This window comes from Chelonoidis abingdonii, chromosome 9 (genome assembly GCF_003597395.2).
Source record: "Chelonoidis abingdonii isolate Lonesome George chromosome 9, CheloAbing_2.0, whole genome shotgun sequence".
In the NCBI taxonomy this organism is placed as follows: Eukaryota; Metazoa; Chordata; order Testudines; family Testudinidae; genus Chelonoidis; species Chelonoidis abingdonii.
This window is the reverse complement of record NC_133777.1, coordinates 65,814,110-65,826,945: the sequence shown is the minus strand read 5'-3', so window position 1 is coordinate 65,826,945 and position 12,836 is coordinate 65,814,110. Positions and strand designations below refer to the sequence as shown.

General features: G+C 39.4%; 1 protein-coding gene across 1 annotated transcript in view; it reads left to right on the top strand.

The window, feature by feature from the left end:
• The window catches only part of FBN1 (fibrillin 1), a 221,881-nt gene that overhangs the window by 25,923 nt on the left and 183,122 nt on the right, over nucleotides 1-12,836 (top strand). Inside the window, exons 4-6 of the mRNA XM_032762923.2 lie at nucleotides 929-1,027; nucleotides 7,293-7,388; nucleotides 9,427-9,522. Coding sequence (XP_032618814.1) covers nucleotides 929-1,027; nucleotides 7,293-7,388; nucleotides 9,427-9,522 — 291 coding nt within the window. The remainder of the gene's footprint in view (nucleotides 1-928; nucleotides 1,028-7,292; nucleotides 7,389-9,426; nucleotides 9,523-12,836) is intronic.

The window sequence follows — 12,836 nt, the reverse complement described above, 5'->3', positions numbered from 1 at the left end:
AGGAACTTATGCTACATGCAAGTGCTGGACCACTTTATACTTTAGTCCTGAAAGATATGTAGGGGGTATAAAATATATCTACAACTATAGATATCTGTATGTGTGTGTTTGTGTAAAGGCGTACCATACCAGCAACAGCTGTCAGAGGTGTTTTGATTGTGGACGACACAGACAGGGAGAATAATATCTGAGGTGACAACTACCACATTGCCGTATACATCTCTGGTGCTAGATGAAAGGTACAGGCCTGCACTCCCGTCAGCACCATCCTTCACTAGTGATGCAGCAGGCAACACCATGGTCACATGGCTCCTAAGGCGTGTCTCCTTTTGGGCATCTAGTACTACAGGTGGTCCTAATGCCTGACCATGCCTTGTTCTCAGGGAGCAAGAGTCTGGCTGTCCGCTACAAATAGTGGAACGGGCCCCCTTTGCTCACCATCTCCAAATGCAGAATCGTCTTTCTGTGTGCAGAGATTTTGTCTGCAGTGTTATTGTAGCTATGTTGGTCCTAGGATATTAGAGAGAGATAGTGGGTGAGAGAATATCATCTATTGCATAAGGAGAGGGCTGGACACTTCAGGACAGATGGTTTTGGTGAAAATTGGGACTGAGTGTGTGTTGGGGTCACCCTGAAAATAGTAACCAAAGAGGGTAGAAGCCAGGGTGGGGTTCTTGTGCCATAGACAGGCTGCTGGAGTTAGAATCTGATCCAGGGATGTACGGCACATGAGACACGCAGGGTGTGACCTGCATGCTTCTCTGTGGGTTATGGGTGTCTAGGTTGGTCCAATTAATGATATTACCTCACCCACCTTGTCTCTGTAGGTATTTTAGTAATTATACTCTATTTGTGTTATGAATCAGTGCCTTTTGTATTTTATGGGTTTTTTAAACATATTTTAAAACCTTTTTTATTTTATTTATAGCAATTTGCAGACATTCCTGTGGGGATGGATTTTGTTCAAGACCAAACATGTGCACATGCCCAAATGGCCAGATAGCACCTTCCTGTGGTTCAAAGTCAAGTAAGTATTCTGCTGTATCTTCCGTTCCTGTTTGCAGTCTGTCAAGCTATCAGCAGTCAATAATGTCTCAGACAACTAACCTCTGAGTCACTAGACCTGCTTACCACAGCAAAGAAGGCCTAGTCCCCTGTGATGAAAAGTGAAGAATGACTCAGAAGCTAGCTATGGGAGATGCTCCTTTTTGCCAAATTAAAACCAAATTAGTTGTATTAGAAACCATATTAGCTTGCCAGTACTCTCACTTCCAGCATTTTTTACTTTCTGGAAAATTCCTCTTCTCTACTAGACACTAGACTTGCACACATTGACAGCACAAAATGCATCATGATAGACATGTCATTGCATGAAGTCATATGGGATGTGGGAGGATCAGATTCTGTTCTTATTTACCTGTGTAATCCTACTGATTTCAAAGGGATTAACCAGGTGTAACCAAAAACAGAATTTGGTCATTTCCTGTTATATCTTAGGGTATTATACTAATTGACGTTTTTAATCAGTGCTGACAATTTTTCCCTTGTATTGTACTTAGATTTTGGCTATTTTAACATTGTGGATTTCCTATATACACTATAAAACACTAACACTTTTTAACTTAACATGCAGCTCGTGTTAAAAAAATCACTCGGGACTTATTTAAATGGTACTGTAGTTTTAGGCACACTTTTGGAGGTCACACTGTTTTTAATCAGTAAAGCAAACCAGTGTTTAAAATAAAAAGTGACTGAGTTATGTTAATTAGAACACAGTCTACTGCTTAGGTGAGCTTTTATGTAGTAATTTTTATCACCAAGCACTTCAGCCGCACAAGGGACTTCAGAAGGTAGACTTTGTGTGAATGGTTAGCACAGTTGGCATCATAGACAGATTCCATGAATATATATGTTCACAATAGACCACAATAGCTTAGAGCTGTCATTAAGAAACAAAGGAAATGTGACATTAAAAAACCTGTTTAACATTAAAGGGTTATTGTCAACTTAAATCTGGCTCCAAATTAAAATGTTGTCAAAAGACACTTTTATAAAACCAAAGACAAATGGAAGTGTTCTGCAAATGATGCTAACAAAAATAAATAAATATTCTGATTTAAAACAATTGTTTTTAAACCAATAATCATTGGGTTTCAAAAATTGCATAGCAAATACTGCAGCTTAAGAACCTGAAACTTAACCATATAAAGAACAGTGAAACCAACTTCATTGTTTGTTTTTCACTGTCCCACCTGAGAGACATTCAAAAGGAAGCATGCATGTTTTAGTTTAAACATTGACTTCTCACAGTGTAGGGTTGGATAGTGCAAATCTTACCACTGGTGAGTACTCACTCATATGAGTGGTCTTATTGACTTCAGTGAGACATCTTGTATGAGTCAGTACTCACCAACCTAAGTAATAAATGCACACGCTAGCGGCCCTTAAAGTGTTATTAACGTGGGTAAAGACATTTATTTGTTCACAGCATAGTTTGATTCAACAATATTTGTTTGTGATAGACCTAAGGAGGAGTGAAAATTCAAAGTTAAGATGGCTGTTCCATCCATAATACATCCTGTGGGGGACAGGAGGGGAACATACAGTATGGGGAATTGATCAGTCTTGATGTTGATCAGTTAGCATCCTGCAACCCCGGGCCCTCAAAGGTTCTGGAACCGAAGTTGCTTATTGAAAGAAAAGGTATTTACAGAAGTCAACTTTCCTTCAAAAGCTAACAGTGTTTGGGCCCTTTTATGGGAGGACTGTAGAGCAGTCCTGTGGATCACCATTTGGTGGGTCATAGAGTTGCTACTCTTATTTACCTCAGGACTCTTCAGGTCAGGTTTGATGTCTGTGGAAGATATGTGAACCGCCCAGATTTCCACATGTATAAATTTAATTAATTGAACTAAACTACGCAAAAGCATAAAATAAGTACAAACAAATCAAATTTAAAGTAAGTCGGTTAATATCAAATCATCAAATTAATCTAATTATCGTGTTGATTGAATCATATCAAATAAACCAACAGTTCCCTGTTAGCTCTACATAATAATTTGGGAAGGCGGCAGTCTTGTTTATTAGCCCCCCAAATAGCAAGGCATTCTCAGTCTCAGTGCCAGTGGATACATTCATGTCCCAGTCACATAGATGATACAGGGAGCTCCCAAGCTGAAGTTAATGTTGAGACTTATAGCTCTGGTGCCAGTTAAGGCAGCCTGCCCAAATAATTACTCTGCTAAGAAGATTGGAAAAGAACCAAATAGGAACCTTTTGCAGAATGGTTGGGTTGTCCCAATTTTTTTTTTTTTTTTGTTTCATTCAGCTTTAGGAAACTGGTACATGGTTAAAAAGATTAGCTGGTAGTTTTCTTGGTTTAGACGTTTTAATCTCAACAGTCTTGCTGGCTGATTAGAGATTACTTCCTTGTAAATGTCAAATCTCCAGTGTTTCATGCTGCTGGACTCCTGCCCCTTGGTGGCTAGCTAGGAGGACGTAGGAAACACTGGATTCTTGGTCAGTCATTGTAGCATTCATGTCCTGAGGCCAGTAGCTAATGGCAGCAGTCATTGCAGTCAAGCAAGCCAACAAGCAAAGGATTTTCTTTGATATTTTAAGATATTGACCTGCCTGGGTCCTCCCTCTTGGAACATCTCCTCAGGAGTTCTTTGTTGAATTGGAATGGAGGATTCTGAAGTCAGTGATATCACCCAATGGGATTTGATAAGGTCACTTTTCTGTAAATGGAAAAAACTTCTTCCTCTGAATCATTTTGGGCTTGGAGAATTCTCTGATTCAAAAATGTATCCAGTCAGTCAGCAGGTCTGTAGGTATTTGAGATAGTCTGAGGTCCACATACGTTATCGCAACCATCCCACAAAAGCCCTGACTAAAATGTCATTTAAAAAAATGCAAGGCAAGCAGAAAGAATTCCATTGACTTCAGTGAACTTTGTGTCAGGACTCTGACTCCAGGTCCTTGTTCAAACCAAACAGAATCTCCCAAAGCTCATGCCTTTCTTGTTTTTGCTGCCATCAGGAAGAAGCTATATCATTTTAAGTTTTGAATGTTTCCAGGGCTTTTGGGACATCACAACTTTCCTGCCATGCTCTGTATAACATGCAGTGAGGCAGAGTGCACCTTCTTGTGATCAGTGGTTATAATTCCATGGCTTAGTGTCCACCGCCTAACTCTGGTCTTCTGAGTCAGTCACGCTGCAAAAAAAGCATGCTTGGGACGTGCATTTCTTTTGCATTTGGGTTGCCATGAAGATCTCATTTCACATTTACAGCTGCTAGCTGGAATTCTTCTATATAATACCTGGGCTAGAGTGGAAATGTTCTTGTTTGTCACAGAATTCTATAAAAAGAGCCACTAATATTTTCCCTGATACTCCTGTGCTTGATCCTACAAAGTGCCCCTCTTCCAAAGATACTGATATTACTGCTGCTTTTGCCCTTAACATCAGAACTGAAGACCCTTATGTTTCCCTGCTTGGAGTCATTGACTGGACAGTGTGTGTTACCTTGTTATTGCTGGATCATCTTTTGAATGTGTTGTGAGCTATATTGGTGTGATGATATGGCATGGAAGCTCAGTGTGAAGCCAAATCCTGAAATTCTTACTCATAGTCACTGAAAATTTAGTTAGAACTTGAGGATTTGCTACTTTTGAATGTGCTGCCCATTTTTTCCATTTGTGTAGCAACTTTAATATTACTTACACATAGTTTTGAGTGTTAGTTGTCAGTGCAATCGGTAGATTTATAAGGCCCTTTTCCTGCAGCTACTCCTGTTTGAAGTCAGTGGCAACTCTGAGTGTAGATTGATTGATGGATTTTTCAGGATTGGGCCTGAAAGAACAACTATTTTGGGTTTTTTAACCATCTCTTGTGCAATCTAAGACATGGCAATCCGTGTGTATTAGCTGACTGGTCCCATGTAATTCCTGTATTTTTTTGATAGTGCCGTAATTAATCTGCAATTTTTGGGCCAGATTCTTCTCTCCCAGCTAGAATAACACAGCTGAACAAGAGGAAATTGCTGGTGTAACCAAGGGGAATGTCTGGCTCTTTTTTAGTATGCTGGTTCTCAGAATTTCAATCATAGACCCAAACCCTGGCCAGTCAGTCTATGCATGTGTTTCTATACATTCTATTACTTTAGAATGTTCATTATGGTTTCTTACTGATGTTTCCAAACATTGTCAAAAGAGAATCCAAAGTCAATGTTTAGGTTCCCTGTTGTATGTCACTGGTTCTGCTGTATAGTACTAGAGGAGACAGCTCACCGACTTAAATGGGCCATTTTAGTAATGATAACTGTGTGTACCACCATACTCCCATCATTGTATTTTAAAAAGTAGAGAGGAATATTTTACTGTGGAAGAGTGCCTTTGAGAAGTGAGACAAATGATGGAAACTATTTTTTTCAGAATTCTATGTAAAACCATTCCTTTTCCCAAAATGGGGGAATATCCTTTTGCTTTCGGCTTGAACAAATAATATAAAACTTAGTAGTTAAGCTACTGTTAACCTTTTTATCTCAGATGTAGTTCAAAGTATTTAAATGGTTTTGGTACTCATGTGGGAATGGAAATTAGCTTTTGGCTTGGCTTGCTCTAATTGAAATCAGTTTGTGGTTTTTAAGTTCCTACCCTGCTTGACAGATGATATCATTTCCTATGCTTTTTCTAATCCCCTCTGTTTTTCTAAGATTGTATAAAGCTAAGTTGAACTACACATTTTAAAGTAACTATACACCTTTTTCTGACCTACTTAGGATGCTGTCCAAAAACCTTCACTTAGACACTTACTCTGAATATTTTCAGATATTTTCACTTTTTGTTGAGGAATGTTATTACATTTTTTGTTGCCTAAAGTACTTCCATAGAAAAGCAAAGATGTATCAGAACTATTAGAAACATGGGAAATATAAGTTCTAGTTTTAACCTCAGACAATTTAAACATTAACAATGTGTGTTTATATTGTTGGATATATTATAGAGTGGTAGATGTACCTGTGGCAACAAATGCTACAATTATTATTTCTTCTTAAAAACAACAAAAACCCAACAACCACCTCACTTGCATCTTTGTGGAACTTAAATTGCCAAGGGATCTAAGGAGCTTTGGCTGCAGCAAACTTTCAGTGGTGGTTTGCCATCCGTCAGTAACATGCAGTAGTTGCTTGCGCAGTCTCTTTTCCTCAGTCCTTCTGAGCATTTCAGACAGCGTAGTAGGTATCCTGTGCTCTGTGCCAGTCTACCAAAACCTTAATCTGAGAGTAATCCTATCTGGAGAGGAGTCTTTCATGTGGTTCCTGTTAAGAAGGAAACCATTTCCTGGCTACATATTCAGAATGTCTGCCTCAATTGGAATCTATCAGACATTGGGAGCTGTGAGGAGAATTAAATCATGAGGCCTCTCCGCTTCCATACAAATGAAGTGCCTGATATTTAAATGGTTCCTGACGTCTTTGTTGAATAACATATTTGTCCTTGTTATCAGAAAAGTGCAGTGCAGGCTTTTCAGCTTTATTGGCTAAGAGTTAGATTGCATATTAACCATTCGTAAATGGCAAATGCTTAAGTATGAGGGAGCATGAAATACAGCTACTCTTCCTTTGCAAAAAAAAGTGGAAGCGCTTCCCCTTTCTCTGGCCTGGGGGAGCACTGCTGCCGTAAACTCCTCTTCCACACTCCCCGGCACATCAGCACCTTTGTCTGGTGATGTAAAGACCCCACATAGACAGGTCAGAGAATTTTCACTGCAGTTCCACCTTCTCCCACTAGAGGTCCTAATGTTGCAGCTCCCCTTCCTGATCTGCATGTGTTAACAGGCGCAGGGGTCTTGCTGGCTTCCCACATGAGCCTATTCTTCCATTGTCCTGATGCTAAGCGCTGGTGCTACTGCCTGGTAGTGTCTGCCAACATCTTTGCTTTCCCTTTCCTGCTGACTTAGTTTCACCACTGTAAACTGGAGCTGTATCCTGTAGCCCTCACTTGTGTGTGAAATTCTAGTTAGTTCAATGAATAGGAGCTGGAGGTTCTACCCTCTTTTGTTTCTGGCCGTGTTTTGAGTCCCTTAATACTGAAACTTAATTTTGTTTTCTTTTCCACTTTCTACGTACCAAAGACCTAATCTTAAAGGATGCTAAGCACCCTCTATTTCTAATGACTCCCTTGATGCTCAGCTTTTCACAGAATGAAGCCCTAAAATAATCACTGAGCCATTTTGCTGTTTCTGACTATTTTGCTAACTTGTGAAAAATTATTATTTTTCTTTCAAGTACAACACTGCAACATCAGGTGTATGAACGGAGGTAGCTGCAGTGATGACCATTGTCTCTGCCAGAAAGGATACACAGGAACACATTGTGGACAGCGTAAGTAACCGATATTTATGTATGTAGACTGTAAAGATACACAATATTGGCACACACACATCAGTCACAATTCAAATCTAACTCTAAGCTAACACCGGACTCACTCTTGGTGGACTACAGTGGAATTTTACAGTAACACACGTGACGTTTTGAATTAAGTGCCAAGTGAAATCTTTCTGATCAGAACTATTAAAATAAACATCAAGTAAACTCATAATAATTGGATATAACCTGATCCTGTAATTCTTAGGCTAGCAAAATTCACATTGGCCTCCATGGGTTTACACAGTGCAGCAATAGGCCCTAAATTTCAGTATTATCAGGGCATTCAGTTTCTATACAGTAGAGTTTCTCAAGGTTTTTTTTTAATGAAATAACTTTATGTAATGTGAGGATTTTTAAATATAGAATTATGTAGTTTACTGGATAACCAGATTGTTCATTTTGGCATTAGTTAAGGTTGCTTGACATAGTTACTCTCCTTGACCAACATTTTTTGCATTGAATTACATCTATTCTTAGCTGTCATGTTCAGCCTGGAGCTATACTAACTAGGCAGTACAAATAGCTGGTAATGCCTTTAATGTAAGTACAGCTCTGTTAAAGAAGCATATAGTTGATCTAGGCATGTGAGATCTCTGTAATGTATGACGAGTCCTTTGCCTCTTTCAGATAGGATATTTGCTAGATCCTGTATAAACCCACCTCTTCTCCTCTGTAACAACCACGAACGTTGCAGTCGTGGGAGAGTCTCCACGAGCATTTCAGACTCCACTGTTTAAAGAGTACCAAAGGCTGATGCTAATTGTGTCTTTCCCATCAGGGCTGCAACAGTCCTAATAAACTCAGAGATCACTCTTGAACCCAGGGCTGTCATGTTGCTGTCCAGCAAGCTATTAGTCCTACAAAGAAAATGTATTTAAATACAGACAAAAAACATTTCTTCTTTGGGTAAGAACTAGGGATGAAACCCCGACCCATTGATGGCAATGGCAAAACTCCCACTGCCTTTAGCGGTGCCAGGATTTCACTAGGAATTTGAAGGGGAGGGGGAACTTTGTTATGAATGAGTAGGTGGAATCAGTGTGTGTGGTTGGGATGTGAAATAGCAAATAGGTAAGGGAGGACGATCTTGCAAAGTGTGTTATAGATGTTTCCTTAAGTAGAGGCAGGATTACTAAGACCGATATTGCTTAAACAGAGTCACATCAGAGAGCAAAAACTGTGGGGCTGCTCCATTTGGAAAGTGATCAGTTGCCTTTTCAATTGGTACTGTGAAAACAAATTGTATGTAAAATCCAGTAGGTATGTTTCATGTGAATATTACATTTACTGATTATCTTTTGACAACAGGAACTGTGCTTTTGGACTTTCATGTCAGGAGAAGTGAGTTCTGTATCTCATGACATGTCATATGAGGCTGCAAGACCTGGTGTACCTCTTTTTGGATCCAAACAATGAAACATGAATAGCTGATATCTTTTTTGACTGTCCTGTCTGATACCATGATTTACGGGCTGTCGACAAGAAAGCCTGGGACATTTAATCATATTTCTGATAGGTCTGAGTGAACAAATTAGTTTGTTAATTTATTCCTGGACTGTACAAAGGCATGGACAGAACTTGGAGGATTTGGAGATAATGTGTTTTCCCAGTCCTAATCTGTTTACTCTCTAGTAATTAAACGTTACTTAGATTAACGGGAAATGTAAAGGGATGTTTGAAACTAGTGCAATTAGACTGTACCATACAGAGGAAACACCAGAAGCCCAGAAAGATTCTGATTTTTAAGGTGTTTGCAATATATGCCCTTGGAAAAATTAATGTTCTTCACTCAGTTAAGGCTATGAAGTTGTGTAAAAACTGAAAAATATACTTAAAAAGTCAGGATCTATTTTTCAGTGAATCTAAACTAAATTAAAATATCCAGTCTCATTACATCCCCAGTCTTCACCATTTTTTCCTGAAGCTGGTAAAACTACGTCTGTTATGAAAGTATGTCAATTAAGATTATTTTTTTGCTCCCCTTCTCTTGCAGCTGTCTGTGAAAATGGGTGCCTTAATGGAGGGAGATGTGTGGCTCCAAACCGATGTGCTTGTACATATGGTTTCACTGGACCTCAGTGTGAAAGAGGTAAGTGCTCTAGATCACGAGTGCTGGTGTATATGTTAGCATTCTAGTGAAACTGGTTTAACGGTTATTTATTATAATTGAAAATACTGATGATGTGACACAACTTAGACTGTAGAATTTTATTATTGACGGTTAATGATTAATGTAAATAAGATTCTTCTTGAAGAATAGCATGCACATTCTTCATTGAAAGCAAAACTGCAGTCTGAGAGAATTGTGAAGGTTTTATATGCATTCATGCAAAGTTATGGAGTAAGACTAGCTTAACTCTCGTGGATGTAATCGCTGAGGATGGACGATCTATTGATGGATAGAATACCTATTGTCTATATAGGACTAACAGTTCAGTCTCCTATTTTCTTAACTTTCCATTCCATGTACTTGGTTGATGGTGTGGTCCTATAGTCCTTGTGCAACCCGATGATAGATATTTTGCAAGTCTCATTTTATTTTTCTGTTGCAAAACTCCCCATTTAATTACTGTTTCAGGGGATGTAGAGATGTCACATTTCCCCCCACAACTGAATGAGTCTTATTTTAACTTTTAGACTGAAAATAAATATTCAGTGTTAGTTACAGAAATATGTAAGTTTGATTTAAAAACAGGACCCAGAATGAAAAACACATGAAATTGATTAAGGCATATGTTTTGTTCCATTTGTGAGGCTCATGAAAACACCTAGATCCAAAAGCTGTCAAACAAAAGCATCAAGACATATTTTTACATAAGTGTTAGCTCTGCGTTTAAATTATGAGAATAGCTCTGTTGTTTTTCATATCATTCAGATTGATGCATTTAATTAATGATGATAAGCTGCATCCTGACTCTTTTTGTGTTTTGGGTTTTTTTGGCACGTTTACTCAGTTCTTTACATTTTGTATGAATTTGTTGTTACCGATTTGAAACTTTTTGCTTAAGGGTATCCATAGCAACAAGCACAGCTGTTTCCAGAGGAAAACAGAGCCGTACCAACTGTCTTATCTGCTATACTGGGTTGTTTCAAGGAAATTAAATCAGTTTAATGGCTCACTGGGGACAGAGGCCAGGCATCATTGTTTTACTGTAATCCTCATGTTGAACTCTTTGTAGTCTTGAAAATAACGTTTGTTTAAATTTGATAAAATGGTCTATTAATTTGCTGCTTTTGAAAATTCATCTAGATCATCCATAAGTTACAATTTAGTATATGCTCAATAATATTAAAGAAACATGCATTATAGATATTACAGAGCTCATTTTGGGCCTGACCCTGAGAGGTATTGATCATCCAAAACTCCCCTAGACTTCAGTGGGTGTTCTGGATTTTTGTACCTTCAGGCCCTTAATTGTGGCTGGCTCTCCTGTACAGGCAGAATAGGCGGTTACCTAAGGGGTAAAGCAGCCATATATTAGAGGCAGCAAAATATGTGACTGTTTGTTCTGTCTTTGGTCACGAGGTGGGAAGTAGTAGGCGTTCCTACTTTGCTTAGGGCAGAGAGAACTCTTACAATTGGCATTAAGAAAAGTCTTGTGTACAGTTCACTTTAGTATTGTTTTGCTCTTACGATCAAAGCTTCTGGTGAAATATTTCTGCAAACTGTATGGGTGCACCATACAAATCCTCTGTTTTTTTGCCATCAATATTTTTTAACTGATGATTTCTGGAGATTTTTTAGGGAGAATGATACTGATTCTGTGGGGAGTCTGAATTGTATGCATCTTGCATTTTCCCATGGTGCCCTCTGCATGTACACCACATGAGCTTAAATTCTACACAAGCTTAGAGGTGTAACGTGAATCCCATTGCATATCAAATCTGAATTTGACCCCCTAAGTGTTGGTGCACTGAGTTGGTGCACATGGCCAAAAAGTTATAAGACACAAGTATAGCAGGAAAAGCAACTAATAGCTGGAAGATGTATGAATATGTAGGCTAAAGAAGGGGTGCCATCTTACTCTTACTCTTTCTTATGCCTTCTTCCAGTTTCTTAGTGTATTAATTATGAGCCACTGTAAACTCCATAGATGGCTGTACAACCATGTTTACCTAATTATTGACATATTACCCACAGCATCTTACTTACCACCTCTGAATTTGACCATTACGACTGTGGTCTAGATTTTCAAACTTCATGTGCACAAGTAGAGTTTGCACAGGTCCTGATTTGTGCTTGTGCAATGGGCAGTTCCTGCAATGACTTTGATAAATTGGCCCGGGGATTGTATGCAGATTAAAGGTGCTGTTCAAGTCTTTGAGGTGGGGTGGAGTGAGAGGAATCAAAAATTGCTTAAGGATCTGAGATTAAAGACTTCTAAATCTGAAGGAAATAAAATTATCTTAGTGTTTGCATTGTACTCGGAAGTACTGAAGGTTACTGGACAGGGACTATTCATACAGCCTTGCAGACAAAGCTTGTTACTGCAGCCTTTGGGATCAAGTTTTGGATCTGGTGAGGCTCTGCCCGGTGCCAGGATATGAGGAGGGAGAGAACAACGGTGACTGTATGCCATCCTTATGCCTCCTGCTTCTGGGGCTGTCAGGGACCAGTTTGATTCCCAGCACATGTTAGAGCAGTGGTAGGCTGCTCAAATGTGTTTCTAGCCGCAACAGCTTGCAAACCATTACACCAGCTGGGGGTTGTTGGAGCAAAGCAGTGTTCTGGCTATGCTCTACATTCCCAGCCATACTCCTTATATGAGGCTGGAAGAGGGGCCAGAGAGCTGGCTAAGCCAGCCTTTATGCCATTGTGGAATCCTGGGCAGGCAACTGAGCCAATTCCATGCGAGTTTGTGCTAGTGGACCGCAGCAAAGCAGGCGTAGCTGGGGCCAGGGCCTGGCCTAGTGTCTTCAATCTGTATGCCTTTGTCATAAGGCATTTTCTTAGCATACATGTTTGATTTCATAATTATCAGAAAAAAGAGAAAACTGTGATTAACACACCCTAATTGTTCTTGGTGAGGATTATTGCAAAGATGAGGCCAAATGATAGTGTCCCCTGTGGGTCTTTGAAGTTCAATTTCTTTCATACATGCTGCATGTATTTCATCCCTGAAGCCTCTGTACCTAACTGAGCTAATATATTCCAGTTCACCAGAAAGGGTGGGGTTCCAGATCCCTGAGTCATTCTATGTCATCAGAAAAACTCCACTCTGAAGGGAACATTTTGAGTATGAGCTAATGCCGACCTTGACTGGAATAGTGCCTATTCACCATCTGCACCTGTGTTGTCGCTAGGGAGTTGTCTGGCACTCTGCCTGCATGTAATTTTACACATCTGTCAGTTGAATCAGAGATCCAAATGCACACACTAGCATCAGAAACAAGATGTAGATT